General features: G+C 38.9%; 1 protein-coding gene across 3 annotated transcripts in view; it reads right to left on the reverse strand.

Moving 5' to 3' along the window:
- Nup205 (nucleoporin 205kDa) overlaps positions 1-21,330 on the reverse strand; it is a 64,115-nt gene that overhangs the window by 34,834 nt on the left and 7,951 nt on the right. For 2 of the 3 annotated variants that reach the window (XM_005405474.2, XM_013505000.1), the window contains exons 7-19: positions 20,961-21,125; positions 19,733-19,908; positions 15,908-16,024; positions 15,587-15,724; positions 13,428-13,578; positions 12,107-12,312; positions 10,662-10,844; positions 8,925-8,975; positions 8,159-8,368; positions 4,275-4,374; positions 3,705-3,842; positions 1,178-1,367; positions 301-421 (exon numbers count right to left, since the gene is read on the reverse strand). In XM_005405474.2, the coding sequence (XP_005405531.1) occupies positions 301-421; positions 1,178-1,367; positions 3,705-3,842; positions 4,275-4,374; positions 8,159-8,368; positions 8,925-8,975; positions 10,662-10,844; positions 12,107-12,312; positions 13,428-13,578; positions 15,587-15,724; positions 15,908-16,024; positions 19,733-19,908; positions 20,961-21,125 (1,946 nt within the window). The remainder of the gene's footprint in view (positions 1-300; positions 422-1,177; positions 1,368-3,704; positions 3,843-4,274; positions 4,375-8,158; positions 8,369-8,924; positions 8,976-10,661; positions 10,845-12,106; positions 12,313-13,427; positions 13,579-15,586; positions 15,725-15,907; positions 16,025-19,732; positions 19,909-20,960; positions 21,126-21,330) is intronic. The other variant, XM_013504999.1, reaches the window with a different exon arrangement.

Genomic DNA, 21,330 nt, shown 5'->3' on the forward strand with positions numbered 1-21,330 from the left:
GGAGCAGAACACAAACAGAATTTGCAACCACCAACAATCATTTCAAATATGCTTAGAGCAGCAGCCACACCATAGGCTACACAGCCACACACTGCAGTATGCATAGTATACATGTAGCATTACTGTGAATGCTCTGAGCTTCCAAGACAAATCACAGCTAAACAATGAGCAGGCGTTTCCCGTCTTTTATAAACATATTAACTCTTAAAGAATTCTTCCAGAAACAAGAATATCATTTCTCCATGGATATCATCACTTGTGCCAAAATGCACCAAAACCAACAGGAACAAAATCAGTTACCTGGTCATGTGTGAAATCACCAACCAATTTTATCTGAATGTTGGAGTTGCATGAGATACAGCAGAGGATCTTGGCACTTTCAAAAGCCAGTTCCGGATTCGTATTCCCATGATACAGATATCTTTGGAACAGAAAACATTGAGAACAACGTGATCAGATGTGGCTTCTTACTATTCCCCTGCCCATACAGCACCGTAGATAAATTGGAAAAGGGTGCCCTCTTCTAGCTAGAAACGGCTTTAGCATGAAACGTGTCCCTCCAAAATTCCTATGTTGAAAATCGTAGTTCCTAGTGACCTTGTTTAGGGTTTTTGCATATGCAGCCAATACAGTTATGATGAGGTCACGAAGGGGGCCCTAACAGAACAGAACTGCGAGCTCACAAGAAAGGGAAGATGTGTACACAGCACATGCACAAGGACTCACTAGGTTAATCTGAAGCAAGCCATGAACACCAAGGAGGCAGAAAGCTAGTACATATGGAGACAGGGGAGGCGAAAGGAAAGGCGAGAGAGATAGGGAAGGAGGGAGAGAGGGCGCGATGGAAAAAGGGAGGAGAGGGGCGGAAGGTGGGGGGAGAGGGAGATTTTCTTCCTACACACTATCCTCCAGGCATCGGTTTCCCTAGAGGTGGAAACAAAAAATATCTGGTCTCTTTAGACTTACAGATTTTTAGGACACAGCGTAAACTAAATTAGTAAGATGGGACTGGTAAGTTCAGAGTTATTAAAACCAGAGGAGTCTAAGAAAGCAAGACTCAAAAGAGGCTAAAAAATAGTAAGTGATGCATCTGATATCCAACAAGATTTAGAACACAAAGCCAGACTGTCTGATTCAATTCATTACTGCATTTCTCTACCCTGCAAATGTCACTTACCTGGCAATGTTTACCACATTGTCTGCCTTCTTCGTTCTGGGGTTAATTCCCTGCAGCAGCTGCTCTAAGGGAGAAACTATGAGAGCCAGCTGACTTTCTCTCAGAAGATCCATAAAGAGATTTTCCTTCTGCAGAGTAAGGTTGAGGAGTGCAAGGCAATGCTGCACTGCTTTCTCCAGGTGTTTCTTCCCTATAACCCAAAATGGAGTTCGGAATTTCTAAGTGAGTCTCAGCAACTCACTTTCAGTACTCAGGAAAGTAAGATAAAAGAAAAGTGTTAGATTCAAAAGGTCTTCATTTTTCAAACTTTGACCAACAACGTCACAGAACCATTCAACTGCATAAATCATAGTTACTCTCTGACCCAGGTTACTTTCACTGAACAGCTTCTCTTTTCCCTGATCCTTTAAAGCAGTGCTTCTCACACGGAGGGGATGTGGCCCCAGAGAACAGCTGAAGGTGCCTGGACACATCTGTCCCAATCGGGGAAGTACAACTGGCATCTAGTGGACAGAAGCCTAAAACACACCAGACAGTATCACAAGAATGGTTTGGTATCTTATATTCTGCTCCTTGGGTTATTATTGGTATCACAAACTGTCAACAGTGTCAAGGTTAAGAAACTGATTTTGAGGAAGACATAATTACTACAGAAAACAAAGAAGCAAACCAAGCATGATGGTGCACGCCTATAATCCCAGCACTTGGGAGGCTGAGGCAAGAGGATCATTGCAAGTTTGAGACCAGCCTGGGCTACAACGTGAGTTCAAGGCCAGTCTGAACTCCACTGAGAGACCTTGTCTCAAAAAAGACCAAAAGAAAAAGAAAACAAAGCAGCAGAAAATATAGACAAGCTCACCTGTAATCCCATCTTTCCAACTTAAAGCTGTGACCTAATTCTTTCCATGCTTTCTTACTTTTTAACTCGGATTACAGTCGTAATTGCAATGTTCAGAGTCCGTCTTTTCTCTTTGAGATCATAGCTACATTAAACAGACAACTGTACAAAGCAAGGGCTCTGGAATCTAGTGGTCTCAGTCCCAAGCCCAGATCTCACATTTGCTGCATGAAGTCGGCACAAACTTTCTGCCTCAATTCCCTTATTTATTACATGGAAGTAAGGCCTCCCACATAAGGTCTCCCGAGATCAAATGTATTCATACACATAACATGCTTTCAAGAGTCAAATGGAAACTGAGTACTCAATAAATATTCATGATAATAACATTAAATTTATTGAATACTGTACAAGCACTATAGTAAGTGCTTTTGCAGGTATTATGGAGAAAACAAAAAAGAACTTCAGATCTAAAAAGTTAGATATATTAAAAGGGGGAAAGTGATACCAAAGATAATTTTAATTACCTATAAGGCCCTGCTTCCCAAAAGAGGTGAAGACATCATACTATAATGACATATGCTTGTGATACATGTGTTACATTACAATGATATATACCTGTTTATAGCAGCACAACTCCTAATAGCTAAATCCTGGAAGCAGCCTGTATGTCCATCAACAAATGAATGGGTAAAGAAAATGTGGTATTCACATACCATGGTATACTACTCTGCCATAAAGGATAAATATGAATCATGTAGAAAAGTGGATGCACCTGAGAGCTGTTATGGCTTATATCTAGATGTGTCTCCAAAGCCTCATGCAGTCATAGGTGGGGCTTTTCAGAGGTGGCTGGATCTAGTGTGTGATGGTGAGATTAAGTGTGTGTGATTGCTAAATTAATCCGCTGATTGGTTTGGCCCAGTTCTGGGTAAGATTAAAGATGCCTCACCTTGGCTGTGAGTGCTACTCGCCCTAAGAGAAGGTAGCCTATATGGAATATAAAGGACAGAAAGAGGTTGCCATTTGTTGCTTGATGCCTTCTGCCTGCCCTGCTTTGCCATGAATTGTTTCTCCTCTGCAATGCCCTCTACCATGGCACTCTGCCTTGGAGCCAGCTGACTATGGACTAAAACTTCTACAAACTGTGAGCCAAATAAACCTTTCCTCCTTTAACTTTGGGTGCCAGGTATTTTGTCTCAGCAATAAGAAAAGTAACTGAGACCATAATGTTAAATGAAATAAAGCAGACACACGAGCAAACCCAGAAGTATAAATAACCCAAGGAGCAGAATACAAGATAGGTAACAGGTAGGAAGGTAGATCTTTGCAAATGGGAAGGGGGCTAAGAGACGGACAGCAAGGAGAGGAAGTGAGGGGAAAAAAAAAAAAGACATGTCACGTACTGTGTCATGTACAAGTCCGAAGTCCACACAGTGAATGTAATCATTACGCACTGCAAACGTGGACTAATAAAAAAATTTTAAAGGCCCTCCAATGAGATGCAGTTACAGCGACAGTCTAGGTTTGATTCTGTTTTCACTTAAAATGCCCCCCTTTAAATGACAGTGGAAACACCACTGTGGATACAGAGATGTTCTCAGTGAAAAAGAACTTCAGAGATCATCTATTTCAAACTCAGTTTACACAAAACGAAAATGACAAAACTGAAGTCTTTGAGGCACATACCAGGAAAAGGGGCATAGGTATCAAGCTGCTTCACTCCTTCTTCCAGCAGACTAAGAGCAAGTTCCAGCATCGGAGACTCATTCAGAAGATGATACATCAGACTGAAGCCAGGCGGCTTATAGGCCATGATTTCTTCTCCTAAACAACATAATGCAGTCCAGAAGGTGGGGCACTAGGAAACTGCCATGCCTCTGATTTCTATGAAATGTATATCTATAAATTAAATGGGCTCTAACTAGAGGAAGGCAAGTTTCAATTTAGAGATGGTGACACCAGCTCCACAGAGCAAAAATTCTCATCTACACATGGCAGTGAGTCACCTTTATAGGTGACGCATTGAAGAACCTATAATACAGTGCTCTCGTTCTTGCATCAGTAAAATTTTATTTTATTTTCTCTTGAACATAACATTAAAATGATTAAAACAGTGAAATAAAAGTCTAAATTCCAATTAAACTCAGAAGTATAAATTTTACATAAAATGTACATAATTTATAAATTAAAAACAGCTTTATTAAAAAAAAGCTTTATAAATAGCTGGCATTGCCTCTGAAAAATTACAGAAATTACCTTGTAGCTCCACAAACTGGTCTACAAAATCTTCAAGCTGAGGCTCATAATCTCTGAGTAGTTTATAAAACACCTCCAGAACAACTTCAGCAACTTCCCACTACAGAAAGAAATGAGTATTTCAGTAACAAACAGTCCAAGGTAATAACCTCACTATACTTTGAATTCCTATTTTTTCCTCCAGAAAATGAGTAAAGTCCCTCATCTCTTAACTTACACAAATTAACAGAGAAGGCCTAAATCATATTGCTATAGGTTGCTGAAGGATAATGTATTAGCTCATTTTCCATATAAAGTATCTTTTAAAGTATTACTGAAGAAACACTTCTAAGTCAGGCATGGTGGTACACGCCTGTTATCACAACACTCAAGAGGCTGAGACAGGAGAATCACAAGCTTGAGACTTAGCCTGGGTTACATAGTAAGCTCACTGTCAGCCATAGACTACCTGACAAAAACCTGTCTCAAACAAACAACCACAAACCAACAAAAAAGAAACATTTCTACAGGAGAGGCTTGGATTCATTAACAAATCTAAATAACAACAGATTTCTTGAGGGGTCAAATATTTCACTCTTAAGAATCTCAGCTGCACAGGGGATGTAGTTCAGCGGCACACTGCCTGCCTGACAAGCACAAGGCCCTGAGTTTGATTCCTGACACCAAAAAAAAAAAAAAAAAAATCTCAGCTATAAAGGGTCTGAGAAATCATCTCATCTAGCCCTTGTAATTTCAAAAATAAAGCTCAGAGCAGTGACTGAACACCCCAAGACCCTACAGCCTGGCTGCAAACCAGGTGGCAGTCAAGCTCAGGTATTTAACTCTTAACAGTCACAAATGGTCGATACAATCACTCATAGGCTTGCTCCAAATTACCCCATTACCACCTCCTTGTTAGATATGAATTTAAAAGCCATGTACCACAAAAATAAAAACAAAAAAAAGCTGGGTGTGATGGCACATGTCTGTAATCCCAGCACTCCCCGAGGCTGAGGCAGGAGGATCTTTGCAAGTTCAAGGGTAGCCTGGGCTACATAGTGAGTTCAAGGCCAGCCTGAACTGCATAGCAAGACCGTGTCTCAAAAAGACACAAAAAAAAAAAAAAAAAAAAAAAAAAAAAAAAAAAAAAAAGTGACCATCAATCATCAATCATTAAAACTCTGGACTAGACTATAGCTAGAGAGGACAGGGCCTTTGGAAGACTTTAGAAAGGTACCTAAACCAGACTGGATATGGAAGGAAGGAGTGGAAGAGTCAAGACTGGAAATGCGTACACCTGTAATCCCAGCACTTGGGAGGCTGAGGCAGGAGGTTTGCTGTGAGTTCAAAGCCAGCTAGGCCTATATAGTGAGTTCAAGGGCAGCCTGAACTACATGGTAAAACCCTGTCTCAAAGAAAAAAAAAAAAAAAAAAAGACTGGAAATGGGGAAACACTGAGTGAGTGGCTTGTGAAGTACGAGACAGTGCGACCGAAGGGCTTGGGAAAGGACAGCCTGAGCACAGAGAAGCTGCACAAGTTGAGAGCCGAGGGGACTGTACTTTGAGTGCAGCAGGCACGAAGTGTTCAATAAGCAGTTAGCAGACTCCAAAGAGGCTCAGAACTGCAGGTCCTGTTTTGGGATTCAAAAGAATGAAATCAAATCAAATAAATCCATAAAATGCAGTAAGACTAGTTTTAGTTACTGTATACGGGTTGGCTTTTTAAATTACTGTTTGGAATCATTATTTCCACCATACAAAATTTTGTCAAGAGTCCAGGTTTTATCATGGGACTTTAGGGTAGCTTTTTAATCATTATGTGGAAATTATTTACTTTTTGTATTTTCCAAAATTTTTAAGGAAGTTCATTTAAATAAAAATGGTGTATTGTAACATAATAATGGACTTCAGGATGGACAAACATACACATTGCCTCTAACACTCAATATTTTGTTTTGTTTTGGGGTTTTTGTTTGTTTCATTTTGTTTTTAAGACAGGGTTTTGTAGCCCAGGATGGCCTTGAAGTCATGGCCATCCTCCTGCCTCCGCTTCCTGAGTACTCAGCTAGGATTACAGGCGTGAGCCACCAATACCCAGCTAAAGTTCAATATTTATTGCTTATCTCAATCCAAAGCCTATTTCTGTGAGAAGACACTGCCCTAAAATATGTAAGTTAAACTCAAAAAGATCTCCAAATACAATAAATTCTAAAAACTATGTGGAAGTTTTTTAGGGTAAATACGTGAGCATGGAACTGAAATCAACAGCAGCCTCAGAAGGCAGCAGCTCTTGAAGTATAGCTATGCCTGGGCAAAAGTAAGACATCTGGGAAGATCAGGGCTGACAAAAGCTCTAAACACCCAGGTCATACTGACCTTTTCCAGAAAAAGCAGAAAAGACATTTTAAGAAAGTACAAAGAAGCATCTGCACATTTTCTTAAAGGCACTGCAAGATCAACACTCACTACTTATTCATATCACTAGGCATTATCTGAAATGACTTTTACTAATGAGGCATAGTTGCTATTTATCAGATTAGGAAATTTATGTTAATGAGGTACTTCCAGAGCTTAAATAAAGTTTCTCTCAGTATCTATTTTTACAAGGGAATAAAAATTATAAAAACAACTGACAAAAAATGAACTTCAGTTATTTGTAAAACAACCTATGATCACAGAAACTAGATACAAATAATGGAAACGACGTATAGTAGTCACTAAGACTTCAAACAATCTCTACTTGCATGAAAAATCTTCACCATGTGAAATGATGAAAAACGAATACAAAGTAATAAAGCTATGTCAAGTATTATTATACGTGCACATTCAGTAGACTAGAAGTAATTATCCTTCTTTTGCCAACAAAGTTATGAGTGATATAATTTCTTATTATTCTGTATTTTCCAAACTGTCCCAAATTAGCATGAACTAAGCTATTTTTATAATCACTAATACTACAATAATAAAAACCCAGTAAGTTCAAAAACAGCAAACTATAATAATAAAGCAGAAGTGTTCCTACAACACACACCCAAAGGTATTCTGTGAGGTAATAAGCAGTGTTATAGACTAAAGTAAGTAACATCAGCACCTGAAGGGTCTCTTACACAGCTTAGTGGTTACAAGCTTGGTTCTGGGATCAGAGTCTTAGGTTCAAATCCTAGTCCTGGGACTTAACCAAGCTCCTTCATTTTGCTAAGTCTCCACCTATAAAATGGGAATATTAATAGTACCTGCCTCAAAGTAACACTGGAGGGGCTGGGGATTTAGCTCAGCGGCACAGCGCCTGCCTGGAAAGTGCAAGGTCGTGAGTTCCATTCCCGGTACCAGAAAAAAAAACCGAAAACCAAAAACCAAAATCAAAGTAACACTGGAATTACACACATCGAAATGTATGATGAAGTTGGTGGTGTCTTACAATTACCACCAATATGGACATGTCAGTGCTCCCTGAGCTGCAACGCTGTCAGCCAAACCTAAGGGGTGAGGACACTCCTTCCCTCTATGCCAACAGGCCACAACCCGGGAATGCTAACAGAAACTGGAGTGCAAGTCTCAGCTCATTTCAATTCCTAACCTAGATCATCCCAACAAGGGGCAGCAGTGTGTTTCAAACAAAGGTGTAATATTTCCGGTCCAATTTTAGTCAAAATTTGTTCAGTGAAGGACGTGACTATGAACTTTTTATCAGTTACACTACTGACCACTAAAATGTTGGTGCTTTGATTGTAATGCCCAAACTTATTTTTAATGTACGTAAATTAGTCCAACCACAGAATGTTCAGAATTAAGACTAATTTTTCACTCACTTGAAAACTAAAATGAATTTACAGCCCTTTACCCCATGGAAAAAAGTAAAAGCAACAGTAAATGAATAGGAAGAGAAAAGTTTCTCTGAACATAACCTTTTCAGCCGCTCTCCGGTAAGCTCTTGTGCGAAATCGGAGAAACACAGAGTCTCTGAGGAACTGCAAGTAAGGGTCAAAGCCAGGAGGCCGTAGCCCAGCGCCCAAATTGGAAGGAAATGAGCTCTCGACCAGGGTACTAATAAGCTGGCAAAAGGCCCGAGTCAATGGGTATTCTTCACACCGTGATTCTATTTCATTCAGTTCAACCTTCAAAGAAAAAAAAAATGGTAATATCAAACTGTCAGCCCTGATGTGCACAGCATTTTGCAGACATTAACTTATTAATAGCTCTATATCACACTGAAGTTAGAATAGATATTACCTCTTCTCACTGAGAGACACAAAAGTATTATTATATCAATGCAGATGAGTCAGATGGAATAATTTCAAATTCGCACATATTGGCCCTACCTTGAATTAAAGAGAAACCTTAAATGTGTGTTTAAAAAAGACTGAGAACAGAAAGTAAAATAATTGTCACATCAGGCTGACTCAAGTGACCTAATTAACTTGAAAACACGACTGTGAGAGTTTGGATGACTGCCACTCAACATCCTTTTCCAATTTTGAAACATTAAATATTTTGGTTTCTTTCACTAAGAGTTTCCTCTCCCTTTCAACAATGATCAGAAAACTCTGCAAATGTAACCACACTAAATTTGAAAGTTACAGAAACTTAATGGAGTAAGAATAATTTTCCAGATTCTTTTTATTGGTACATGTATGAATGAATATAGCATTTAAAACTAAAGGAAAACTTTACCTCAATACCAATAGCTTGCCTCTGGCTTGAAACTCTGACAGTCTGCAGTATCTTAAAACATAAGAAGTAGATGTCAGAAGCATTCTGCATTTGTCAAAGGGCAGCAGCAGCTGTGCAATGTGACAGTCCTACACCTCACCCACCATACCCACACTTCTCACAGGGGCCAAGAGAAATGACAGAGGAAGAGTCCCTGACGGCCTTTCAACAGCAATTCAAACAGAGTTCCCAATATTGCTTGATGTAAAAAACTCAAGAGTTTCTAACAGCACATTAGACCTTTTTCAGTCAATTTTCTCTCAGATTTTCCAAGAATGAATCTTTAAGATGATTTACAGGATGAAATCTCACCAGTGTTCTAGACACTATTCTGTTTACAACCAGCCTTATTCAAACCAACAAGCACACTTCACTAAGAATAGATTTCTGAAAGTGAGAGTAAGTTCCGAGTTGAGATGTTCTGTCCTATCCTCCCTACAGGGCCAGACTATCTGCAATAAATTATACTGGTCATCCTTCACGCTCCTCTAACGAAGAGTACACCGTAAGGCAGACTCCTATAAAAAGCGACAGCGTTTGCTCTAAGGACCCAATTACATTTCATGTCAGGGCTAAAGCAGCAATATGTATGGAGGACAGTACTAAGTCCTGGTATATTCGTGAATCAAAATGGGGAGTATCAGTAGGGAGCCCAAAGTGACTCAGCCTCTCACACACCAACTCCATTAACTGTTTTACATGGTATCGTTAGTATCTTCATTCAGGATACCTGTTACAAAATAATCTATAATACTGTACTACTTTGAAATGGCTGCTTCTGTGAATGACTTAGAATCACAGGCCCCCAAAACAGACACATATTCTGCCCGACTATTTCACCACAGGTACTGCTACGAAGTGTATCCTCACTTCCTTTTTCACTTCATCACCCAGAAGAAACTAGCTGTGATACAAAAATTCCAACAGCTTACATTTAGAGAAGAAAAATGCATTCAGAGCCCAAACATATAACCCAGGCATTCCCTAAGTTTGAAGTAGTCAAAGAACTCTGCTATCATATGCTCACTTTCTATACTTTCCCATTCTCAAAGCTTATGGTTCTGTCTATGAGCCTTCATAACCACCAAGAGAGTCCTCTGACTTTTGTTTAAATTTCTCTGCAGGGGCTGGGGATTTAGCTCAGCAGCACAGCGCCTGCCTGGCAAGTGCGTGGTTGTGAGTTCGATTCCCGGTACCAGAAAAAAAAAATTTTTCTCTGCAAACTTGGCAAACAGTTGGATCCACCCTTTAATGGAAAAACAAGCCCCATGATGACACACAGCTTCACAGCTATTTCATTCCCTGCTTAGACAAGAAAGGCACAGAAAAAAAGGAGCAGAAAAGAAAAATAGACACTTCATACATCTAATGAGTACAGATGACTTCTGAAAGCTTGTACTAGCTGAAAGGTTTGCAGGTTCTGTTCATTTAGAAATATCTTACAGACGTCGGAAAATACAATCCTAAGAGGGTTATCTGAAGAACTGCTCAGTCTCTGGTAACCGAGTAAGGCTGTCAATTACAATTAGACAGAAACCCAAGCCAAACAGCTTCTGATGCTATGCTTGGCCCCCGCAAGCTTAACTTTGTAATTGGGAAGTTCCCGGTGTGAGTCCTGATCAGTCAGATGCCCTGATGTCTACGGTATCATCAGGTTCACTTTCCAAGTAACATGCACGGGGCCTTCAGTGAGTGTACCTGTGTATATTCCAGCGACTGCCACAGGGAGGCTGCAATTTCAGGGGACTTCCCGAAGGCAGCGAGTGTCTTTAGCAGCTCAGCTTTTAGAACAGGAGGTATGCTGCACTGCAGGAGGCCCAGTATCACCACAACGGGCGTCCACTGAGGATGTTCGCAGAGTGCCAGACGAGCATTTTCACTCTGGGAATTGAGCACAAGAAGAACGAGACTTCCTGTTTTTATTTTATCTTTGAGATGAGGTATGACTACGTTTTTCCAGGCTGAGTTCCAACTTCTGGGCTCAAGTGATCCTCCTGCCTCAGCCTCCTACACAGCTGGGATTACAGGCACATCCACCGAATCTGGCTTTCCATTTCTAAGAGCTAAGAAAAATGACCAGCAACCATTTAAGCAGCTAGCATTTATACTGAGCCTGCACAGGTTCGATATAAAATGAAACAAAGAAAAGCCTATCATTTATGCTTAAAGTCTGCCAGGGGATCAAACTACATCACTAGTTTGGGTACTGTAAAGAAAGGAGAAGAAACAGCTCTCATAGAACTACCTTTGCAGATCCACATACGGAAAATAATGCTATAAACAGAAATAAAGGATCTGCCAGGGTCACATAAATCTTACCTACACTCTGAAAATCCTTTCTGGAACAGCTAATATTTACACTGTAACAGAATCCATGAATGAATAAATACCTTGTCTTTTCTGAGGAAAAAAAAAAAAAATGAAGATACAATACCATATATGGAATCAGGTATAATTTCATTTTAATTCAATGAGATATAATAAAAAATTTGGTAATTCTAGCTTGTTTTAGGACAGGATTAATGCTGACTTTCAGAGAAAACAGATGGAGTAACAACGTTGCACTCGTGAATGACAGAAACAACTGAGATTTTTCTAAGTTGGAAAATCATGTAATGAAAGTAATGTTTTCCAAAAAGACTAACTTAGTAGTAACAAGTAAAATGGTTTGGTATAAGGAGAAAAAAACGCCTTAAATAATTTTTCTAATTAAAGCTATTCATTCTGTGTACACACACACAAACACACACACATGCTTGCCCATGTGCCCCACCACCGCCTCCACACCTACTCTAGAAAACCTTCTGGAAGGATGCACATCCAACAACTGATCTTTTTTTTTTTTTAACAAAGAAGAAAATTCAAAACAAGGTAACAGGAGGGTAACGATGGTTAATATATTGCTAAAATCTGATTCTTACTTGCCCCTGTGACTACGTCTTTCATGTTAAGGCCCTTATTTTCATACGAAGATGATGCTGGTAAGCAAGGATACCACAATTTATACCTTCCAAGGTCAAGAAAACCAATAAAGAAAAAATGCTAAATGTAGCACTCATGAACTCTGAGTATTAGAAGGAATGTCCAGCCCCTCAAATGCCATGGTGCTAGAATATAAACAACGCAGTGGAGGGGCTGCCCACCCAAGTGATGATGATGGATGTGAGCTGCAGAAAGGCAATCAGGCCATCTTGCTCCTTCTGGGTGATGCCGCGTGAAGGGAGGTGGCGGTACTGGACACTGTCTGCGCTGGGGAGGTCCTTCCGAAGGTGCTCGTGGTACAGCATTAAGGAGTGAAAGAAGTGCTCCCAGGAAACCGGACTGCCACCTGCTCCCTGGATATTTTCAACTGTAAAAAAAGGCAGCACAGCACTGTTTTCCAGAAATAGACATTTGCTCAAAAGCAGAGAAAATGTGTAACAAACTTTGTTTGCCTTTGTCTTAGCACAAGTGCAATCTTTGTCCTAGATAAGCAGTGTGTTGTCTGGCCTACGTATGCGGTTTCCCGAAGGGTGAAAATCCTCGGCACTCATTTTCCCTCAGAGCTAATGATGGGGTCGTGTCCGTGGAAATATAAACTACTTTGCATGTTACTTACTCGCCTCACAGGCCGAAGAGCTCTTTGTGCTGTCAATACCTACACAGGGCTGGTTTTCCCAAAAGATAAGTCACAAATGTTGAGCCTGAATTCCCAAAGAGAGAGTGGTGGTCTAGATCTGTAAATTATCAGTCCATCACATTCCAAGGACAGGAACAAGAGCATAGCATACAAGGCAGACAAGCCCTGACAGCGCAGTCCAAACACCGGCTCTGGAGCCCAGGGTGGCTCCCCAGTGACCTGTTACCAGAGTAACTTAGATAACTTCTCGAAGCCGCAGTTCTTCACAAGTAAAAAGGAAAGTAATGGCTACTTAACAAACATGCACTTATACTTTTCTTTTGCAGTATTTTTGTTTTAATCAGACCTGTATCTGAAAATTAAGTGAGGAAATTGGGATAAAGTCAAGAGAAAAATTTACTTTCTTTTTCTTTTTGGTGCCAGGAATCGAACTCAGACCTTGTGCTTGCCAGGCAGGCACTGTGCCACTGAGTTATATCCCTGGCCCTAAGAAAAAAATGTAAAAAAAGTTTTTATGAAGACAAATTAATCAAATGTATATGGCAAGGTATACACTTTGCTTTGTGTATCAGATATGTTCTTGGAATTTTATATATAAATATTAACTACGATTTGTGACATCCCTGTATTTTATAATAGGGATGGCAAAATTCTCCAATATGTAAGACATAATCAGAGCATTACTGTGCACAAGGCAACCAGTGTTCTTCTTTCCTTCTGTTACTGCAAAAGCAATTCACACCTCTGGTAGAATCCAGCACAAATAACCAATGTTCTTTACTAACAAGTAAGACATTAACCTCAAAACTGCTACAGAATTTTCAACAATGTCAGACTTTCCTTACCATGACTACTACCATTGACTTTGAGCAGGCTGAAGCAGTAGTGGGCACACTGAGGCCCATTCGCCAATCCCTGGAGCATTTTCAAGTAAGGAATATAGATAGTTGGAGGCAGCAGGTCACCCATCTGCCGAACAAATTTTGATAACACAACCTGAAATAAGATAAAACCATTTAGTTTACATAAAGTATATCCTAGCTGGGCATGGTGGCCCACACCTGTAATCCTAGCACTTGGGAGGCTGAGGCAGGAAGATTGCTGAGAGTTCAAGGCCAGCCTGGGCTACAAAATGAATTTAAGACCAGCCTGAACTGCACATTGAGACCCTGTCTTAAAAAGACCAATATAGATTATAGATATAAATAAAAAGTGTCTTTATTATAAAGCAACATGGACTAGCTAATAAAGACTACATATAAATCAAAACTAAGTGTTTTGATTTAACCCTGGCAGAAGACAAAATGAAGGGTATTTTATTTATGAAAAATTGTTTTTAAGCTGCTCAGCAGCAATTTAATGCAACTTCAAAATCCTTTTGTGAATTAAAAAGTATTTTTTTCAACATCTCAAGATTACAACAGATTTTTAATATATAAAGCAACTGAAGAAACGTATCCATCCAAAATTAACCAGAAAATTCAAAGGTATACTTAGAACCCAGAGTCCCTAAATCTCAGCTGGATTAGTATGAAAACCTATCAACCTGAAATCATTTCAATGGTAACATAAATCTACTGTTTTTATTTTCTCACTATAACCATGTTTCTACACTGCTATCTATTCTATTTCTTAGTTTTTTTCTTTTGCTTTCTTATACTTTAAATCTGTTATCAGTAACTAAAAGTACTGTTCATACCTATTACTTGGAAAAGAAAGATGAAAATGTTTGCAGTTTTCTGCAAAGTAATGTTAAATCTGTTAGGCAGAACAATGGGTTTGTAATAATTAAGTATGTTTAATTTTAAGAATTATGCTTACTTAACCACTGAAGGGGAAAAGTCATGTTACTTATAATTTAAAATATTCTAGCAAAAATGTAAGTAATAAAAGTAATAGTAGCAAAGGAAGCAAACATGTCAACCATAAGATGTGGAATTAAGATGTTATGTACTCATTATACTCATTCTATTTTCCATATGTTTCAAATTTTTTGGAACAGAAACTGCGTGTGTGCATGTGTATATGTGTGTGTGGTACCAAGGATTGAACCCAGGGTCTTTGCACTGACTTTGTATTTTGAGATACTCTTGCAAAGTTTCTAAGTTGCCCAGACTGGGCTCAAGCATACCATCTATCTCAGCCCACAGTGCTAGAATTACTGGTGTGTGCCACCATGCCCGGCTACAGAAAAATAATTTTAATCAGTAAAAGGTTTTCATATAGCCTTCTCTGAAACATTTTTTAAATGAAAAAAAAAAAAAACTGAAACAAATCTAATAAATACAATATGGAGGGGTCATCTGCTGCTAGACTCTAGGAAAAAAACAAAGCATGTAGCATGACAACTTCTAAACAAAAATCACCCAAGACAGGGCTGGGGATTTAGCTCAGCGGCAAAGCGCCTGCCTGGCAAGTGCAAGGTCGTGAGTTCGGTTCCCGGTACCGGAAAAAAACCAAAAAAAAAAAAAAAAATCACCCAAGACATGAATACTGACAGGCGATCCATTTACTCCTGTACAACATAATTAGATAATTCCGGATGGAAAATGGACTCTTCCTACATTATCCACAAGCTAATATCCATGTAGTCACCAAGTAAAACTTCTAAGCCTTTTCCTTTAATACTCATACCTCTCTTATCTTCCCAATTTGTTAGGAATTACCAACAATGGTTCTTATTAGACCTAATAGGGGACAGACTAAAATACTAAAATAAAACTCAAGTAAGTGATATATAAATAGATTAGAAGCCTTTGTGCCTCTAACAACTTGATATATATCTAGTATGAATAAAGGGCTGAATACAAAAAAAACAAAATGATCAGACACTAAGTTTAGTGGTTTCAATTCTTCCTAAATAAAGAGAAAGGTATAAATTTTTAACTGTGGCGTCAGTGGACATTTGTGTTAACAACAATAACATCAGGAAGAACACCTTCCATGTTTTCACAACTCCCAATTACCGTAACAGAATATAAAAACAGAAGGGCTACGGACTCACCTGGCGCTGAGGGGGTCGCTGATGGGCCACTCCCAAGTAGGAACCCATCACAGTGGGAGTCTGCAGAGGCTCCGAAGGACACCAGTACTCTAGGGCGAGCTCCAGGCGGAAAGGGTTTTTCTTGTATAGTTCACCCATCTGCAGAGTGGACAAAGGTTGTGGGTACATGCTTGCAGCTAAAACATCACCTTAACATAACTTAGTATCTTCATGTTGGATTTCATTGTGGACTCAAAAACACTAGAGCTGAAATTTTCCAAAGCAAAAGAAAAGATAATGCGAGGAAAAAGAAATGACAAGTTGTGTGACATAAAAGCTTACCAAGAGCATTAAGTGCTCCAGATCCCTCCTCAGTGAGATGGGCGGTTCGTTACCCATCTGCACACTCATGTGAATTATTCGGGCATCTTCATCTGCCCGATTCCTCAGTTGCTTCACCTATTAAGTTTATTAGACATGGTCAGTATGTACATTTCTTATATAAGCGCTAATAGAAATGAAATCAGAAATTAAGCAAATGTCTTAAAGTGATTACATACAATAATAACATTGTTTAGTGATGTGAAAAAGTATGCTAGGAATGTTACTGCTACATACCACCTGTAATTTACAGCATCTTAAAACTTCAGAGAACAAACATGAGTTTAACCTCAGTGTTTCTCAATGGGGATATTCCTGACATTTTGGGCAGAAAATTTCTTCACTAGGTTAGATTATTCTGAACAAGATAGTAAATTCAGCATTTCTGGAACCACCTACCAACCAATAACCATACTACAGTAACTGTAACAAGCAAAACTAGCACTACCCATTTCTCACATGTTGTGAAGAACATTATAACCCTGCTTGAGAACCACACAGACTTAAAACATTTGTCTAAACTAGATGCCAACAGAAATAAGCCACTTCCTTACAAAGAAATCACAGCCAGACAAATTCACAATTACAGCTGGAGATTTCAACACTCCCCCTCAATACTCAATAGAAAAGTACACAGAAAACCAGCCCGGATATAGACAGCCTGAACAACAGTATCAAGCAACTTAACCTAAATGATATTTATGGAACAATCCATAGAACAGTAGCAGAATACATGTTCCTTTCAGATATACACAGAACATTTACCAAGACAGGCCATATTCCGAGCCATAGAAGAAACCTCAACACAACTCAAATCCTATAAAGTATGTTCTCTAGCCAAAACATAATTGAGCTACAAACAAGGCAACTTAGCAACTTAGCAAGACCTTGTCTCAAAATAAAAAATACAAACAACCAGGTGTGGTGGCGCATGCTTGTAACCCCAGGAGGGATTGGGAGACAAGCAGGAGGATCACTGCCATGAACTTGGGTCCAGCCTGGGCTACATGGTAAATTCAAGGGTATCCTGAACTACATGGCAAGACCCTGTCTCAAAAGCTCAAGAAAAATAAAATAAAAAATAAAAATAACTGGGGATGTTCCTCATTGGTAGAGTGCTTCTGGGAAAGGGGGTAGGGCACTGAAATAAAAAGGGTAAATTAAGATCAAAGCAAAAAGAAGAAAATACAAAAGTACAAATCAGTAACCATAAAATGAAATACCAGAAAATCAATGTAGCCAAAAGCTGATTCAAAGGAAACATAAGATTACTAAACCCCTAGCCAAGTTTGTATGAATGAAAAGACACATTTTACTAATATCAGGAATTATAGAGAAAATATTACTACAGATCCTATAGAAACAAAAGTTACAATCCAGGAAAGTTACGAATGACTTTATGTCCATCAGTTTGATAATTTTAACGACGTGGACATATTCACTAACACGCAAACTACAAAAGCGCATTTAAGAAAAGAACCTATCTGGGCACAGTGGCACACACCCGTAATCCCTGCAACGAAACAGTAGGATGTGCAAATTCACAGCCCACCTGGGCAACTAGCAAGACCCTGTCCCGAAATAAAAAAATAAATAAAATAAAGTAAGATAAAATAAAGTAAAATAGGGCTGTGGCTTAGTGTGCAGGTCCTGGGTTCGCAAATACTTTAAAAGGAAAAAAAAAAACAGAATAAATTCTGTATCTATTCAAGAAACTCCACTATCTCAGAATTGTGTAAACAAATTCACTGTTTACCTTCTTACCCAAGCCATTTATGATTCTTCTATCCAAATTCCTCTTAGTATCCTTCATCTTTCTATCTTCATTATCTTTCTATAGTCAAAGTCTCATCTGACCTATTAATTTGGGAAAAATTCTAAACTTTAAACTTCCTAAGGGTTCATATCTACAAACATATAATGAAAGGATTAGCCTTTCTCTAGTCCTAAAGTTCTGCGATGCTCATCTGTCAAGTCCTTCAAGCTTTCCGAGTCAGCACTGAGTGAGCTCAACTTACTTGTTAGGACACTCTGACCATTCTAGCCCTTGAGTGAGCCACTCAGCTAAAGAAAGCCATCTAACTGTCCGTACCTCTCAATCATTTACTGTTACAAGCTGTATTTTTCTTTACATGTATATCTTATCTCTACAATGATTCTAAGTTCTTTGCTGGCAGGCAGTAAGTATACTTATTTATCTTTTTTTGGTGCTGGGGATTGAGCCCAGGGGCAACACCACTAGCCTTATTTGTTTTCTTCACAGTATCTAGCATAGTACCTGGATCACAGGAGAAACTCAATAAACACTTGATTCATTAAGTAACAAGTATCTGACGCCTTGCTTTTGCCATTCTTGGTACTTTTTCCACTTGCTTTATGTTTTTCAGAGGGTATGGTATCAGACCTGTGTAATATATTACAAATGTAAATCCTTCCTTTTAAATTTGTGTATCAAAAAGTAGTTTTACGACATATACACTAAATAAGTAGAAAAAAGGGAGCTTTTTTATTTACTTCCTACCACCTTTTAGGTGGCTCCTTTGACATATGATGGCACACACAACATATACTGGCAAAGACCATGCGAAGCGGCTCCAACAACCCTTTTGGGGATCACAGGTACATCACAGGCCATCTGCTAAAAACAGCCTTTGTACTGGTTTCTAAAATCCATTACTTTGCCTGCATTTACACTGAAACCCACTTATACACTATAATTAACATTCCATAAACAATTACCTATAAAATGGAATTTTAGATTGTACCTCTTCCAAATCGTATTAAAAATATACCCATCCCTCGGCATTCATGGACTGTACTTCTTCCAAATCATATTAAAAATATACCCGTCTCGGGGCTGGGGATTTAGCTCAGCGGCAAAGTGCTTGCCTGGCAAGTGCAAGGTCGTGAGTTCGGTTCCCGGTACCGGAGAAAAACCAAAAAAAAAAAAATATATATACCGGTCTCCTGCCTGATTTCAGCAACCCAACCTACTCCCCCACATATATCAGATATCAAAACCACACACATACAAGTCCCTAATCTAAAATAATGTAGTATTTGCACATAACTTATGTGTACCTTCCCATATATTTTGTTATCTCTAAATTTTTTTTTTTTTTTTTTCCGGTACCGGGAATCGAACTCACGACCTTGCACTTGCCAGGCAGGCGCTGTGCCGCTGAGCTAAATCCCCAGTCCTCTAATTTACTTCTAATATCTAAAATACAATGCAAAAATTATATAAATAGCTGGTATAACACTTGGGAAATAACAAGAGGGGGGGAGAAGCTATATATGTTCCGTACAAACGCAATTTGTTGTTCTCAAGTATTTGTGACCTATGGTTGGTTGAATCTACAGTTACGGAACTCACAGCCAGAGGGCAGAACCGATCCCTTGGGTAGCAGGGGCTTGTTAATATTTTACCCAAGGAAGCATTTTCACTCATGTATTACTTTCTCATCATTAACCATTCTCAATGTCAAGAATTTCATCCTGGGGGCTGGGGATTTAGCTCAGCGGCAAAAGCGCCTGCCTGGCAAGCGCAAGGTCGTGAGTTCAGTTCCCGGTACCGGAGAAAAACCAAAAAAAAAAAAAAAGAATTTCATCCTGATGATTTATTTCAGTTAACAGGGCTTATATTATTTCATCTTCCTGAGCTACAAACTGTAGTATTGTCAAATTTCACTCTACACTGAAGGTTATATTCATTTTAAATCAGTTTTAAACTATTTTATAAAAGTTCTTCCACACTGTTCACTCATCCTACATTATTATACTTACTTTCATTGGCATAAGTGCAAGGAAATCTGTGATAAGATTATGGGTTCTACGAAGATAAAATTCTTCCTGATAGAAATTTTCTGACACCACTACCGATTCAGTGAGAAACAGGAAAACACTGTCAGCAATTGCAAGCTCTGCCATTGTTTCATCTGCTTCTGTGAATTCAGCCAGTGCTAGAAGGATATTTAGAAAAGAAGACAGAAGAAAAGTCATTAGTTCAGGTTCTATCCCACAATATTCTGCAGATGGCTCATATTTCAGACATCTCCTCACCCTTCTATCATGTATAAAGCACAAATGAGACTATGTACAATTGTAGCTGACTCATAAACACCAAAGAACTACTGAAAAACTAATAGAAAAATCCATGCTCTTTATAATAACGAGTGATGAAAACTAATTTAGAGATGTGCAATGTAATACAGACAGGAGAGAGCTATTATCTGTCTCAAAAAAACAAAAACAAAAACCAAAACCAAACTACATGAATCAAAATGGCACAAAGAATCCATTATTAAAGTCACAATTCCACATCTGTTGACTAATCACATATTTCCTTTCTAAAACCCAAGCATCTTCTTTTGAAAAATAATGAATTTTAATTTTGATACAATGTGAAAAACTAGTTTGTCTAAACAAATCAGGAAGGAAAATATACAAAAATAAAATTTACAGTAAATTTTAATTTAAAACATATTTTATTTAGGGCTGGTGCTGCCTAGCATGTGTGAGTGAAGCCCTGGGTTCAACTCCTGAAACCTCAAAAAAAAAAAAAAAAAAAAAAAGAATGCTATACCATTGTTTCAATGTTAAACTCTTACTCTAAGGTAAAAGAAGGCCAGGCGTGGTGGTGCACACCTGTAATCCCAGCACTTGGGAGACTGAGGCAGGAGGATTGGTGTGAGTTTTGAGGCCAGCCTGGGCTACAAAGTGAGTTCAAGGCCAACCTGAACTGCATAGCGAGACCCTGTCTCATAAAAGAGAAAAAAATGGCGAAAGAGCTTTGTCACTCAATCAAAAAAAGGTAAGTAATTCATATAATTTACTTTGGGAGATGAGAGGGGAAAAAAAGTACTCCACTACTACCTTCCCAAATTTCTTCTCATATAACTCTAGATCATCTTCCTATGCTTATCCTTATTACACACATCAAAGAAAACACCTCTTTAGAAATTGCATTAAATGCTGACACTGCTTTCTCTTACCAAAATTACCTACAATTTACCTGTCACATCGGGTAGCTGAGAAATTCCCCGGAGTGCCAGTGCCCAGGCGAGCCTAACAGTAGCTTGCAGCCCAGGCAGCTTCCACGGCTGTGAGTCCTGAAGACGAGAGTGTATTGTGGCGATGTACTGTCTCTCTGTCAGCAGTGGAAGCTGATGAATCACATCTGAAAACACAAAAATAGAGGACACTCCCAAAGAGTCCATAAATCCTCATTCCTGACACAAAGGAATGTCTTAAGTCAGAAAACCTGTGCATTTTCTGAAAAGAAGACTAATTAACATTAGTGTTTACCACACAAAAAGTATACTACTGCTAAACATTGTATACAAACTAAGTGAAAGAAGAAATAGACTAAACTTTAATCGTAC

The sequence above is a fragment of the Chinchilla lanigera genome, unplaced genomic scaffold, assembly GCF_000276665.1.
Source record: "Chinchilla lanigera isolate Chin_1 unplaced genomic scaffold, ChiLan1.0 scaffold00093, whole genome shotgun sequence".
NCBI classification, from domain to species: domain Eukaryota; kingdom Metazoa; phylum Chordata; class Mammalia; order Rodentia; family Chinchillidae; genus Chinchilla; species Chinchilla lanigera.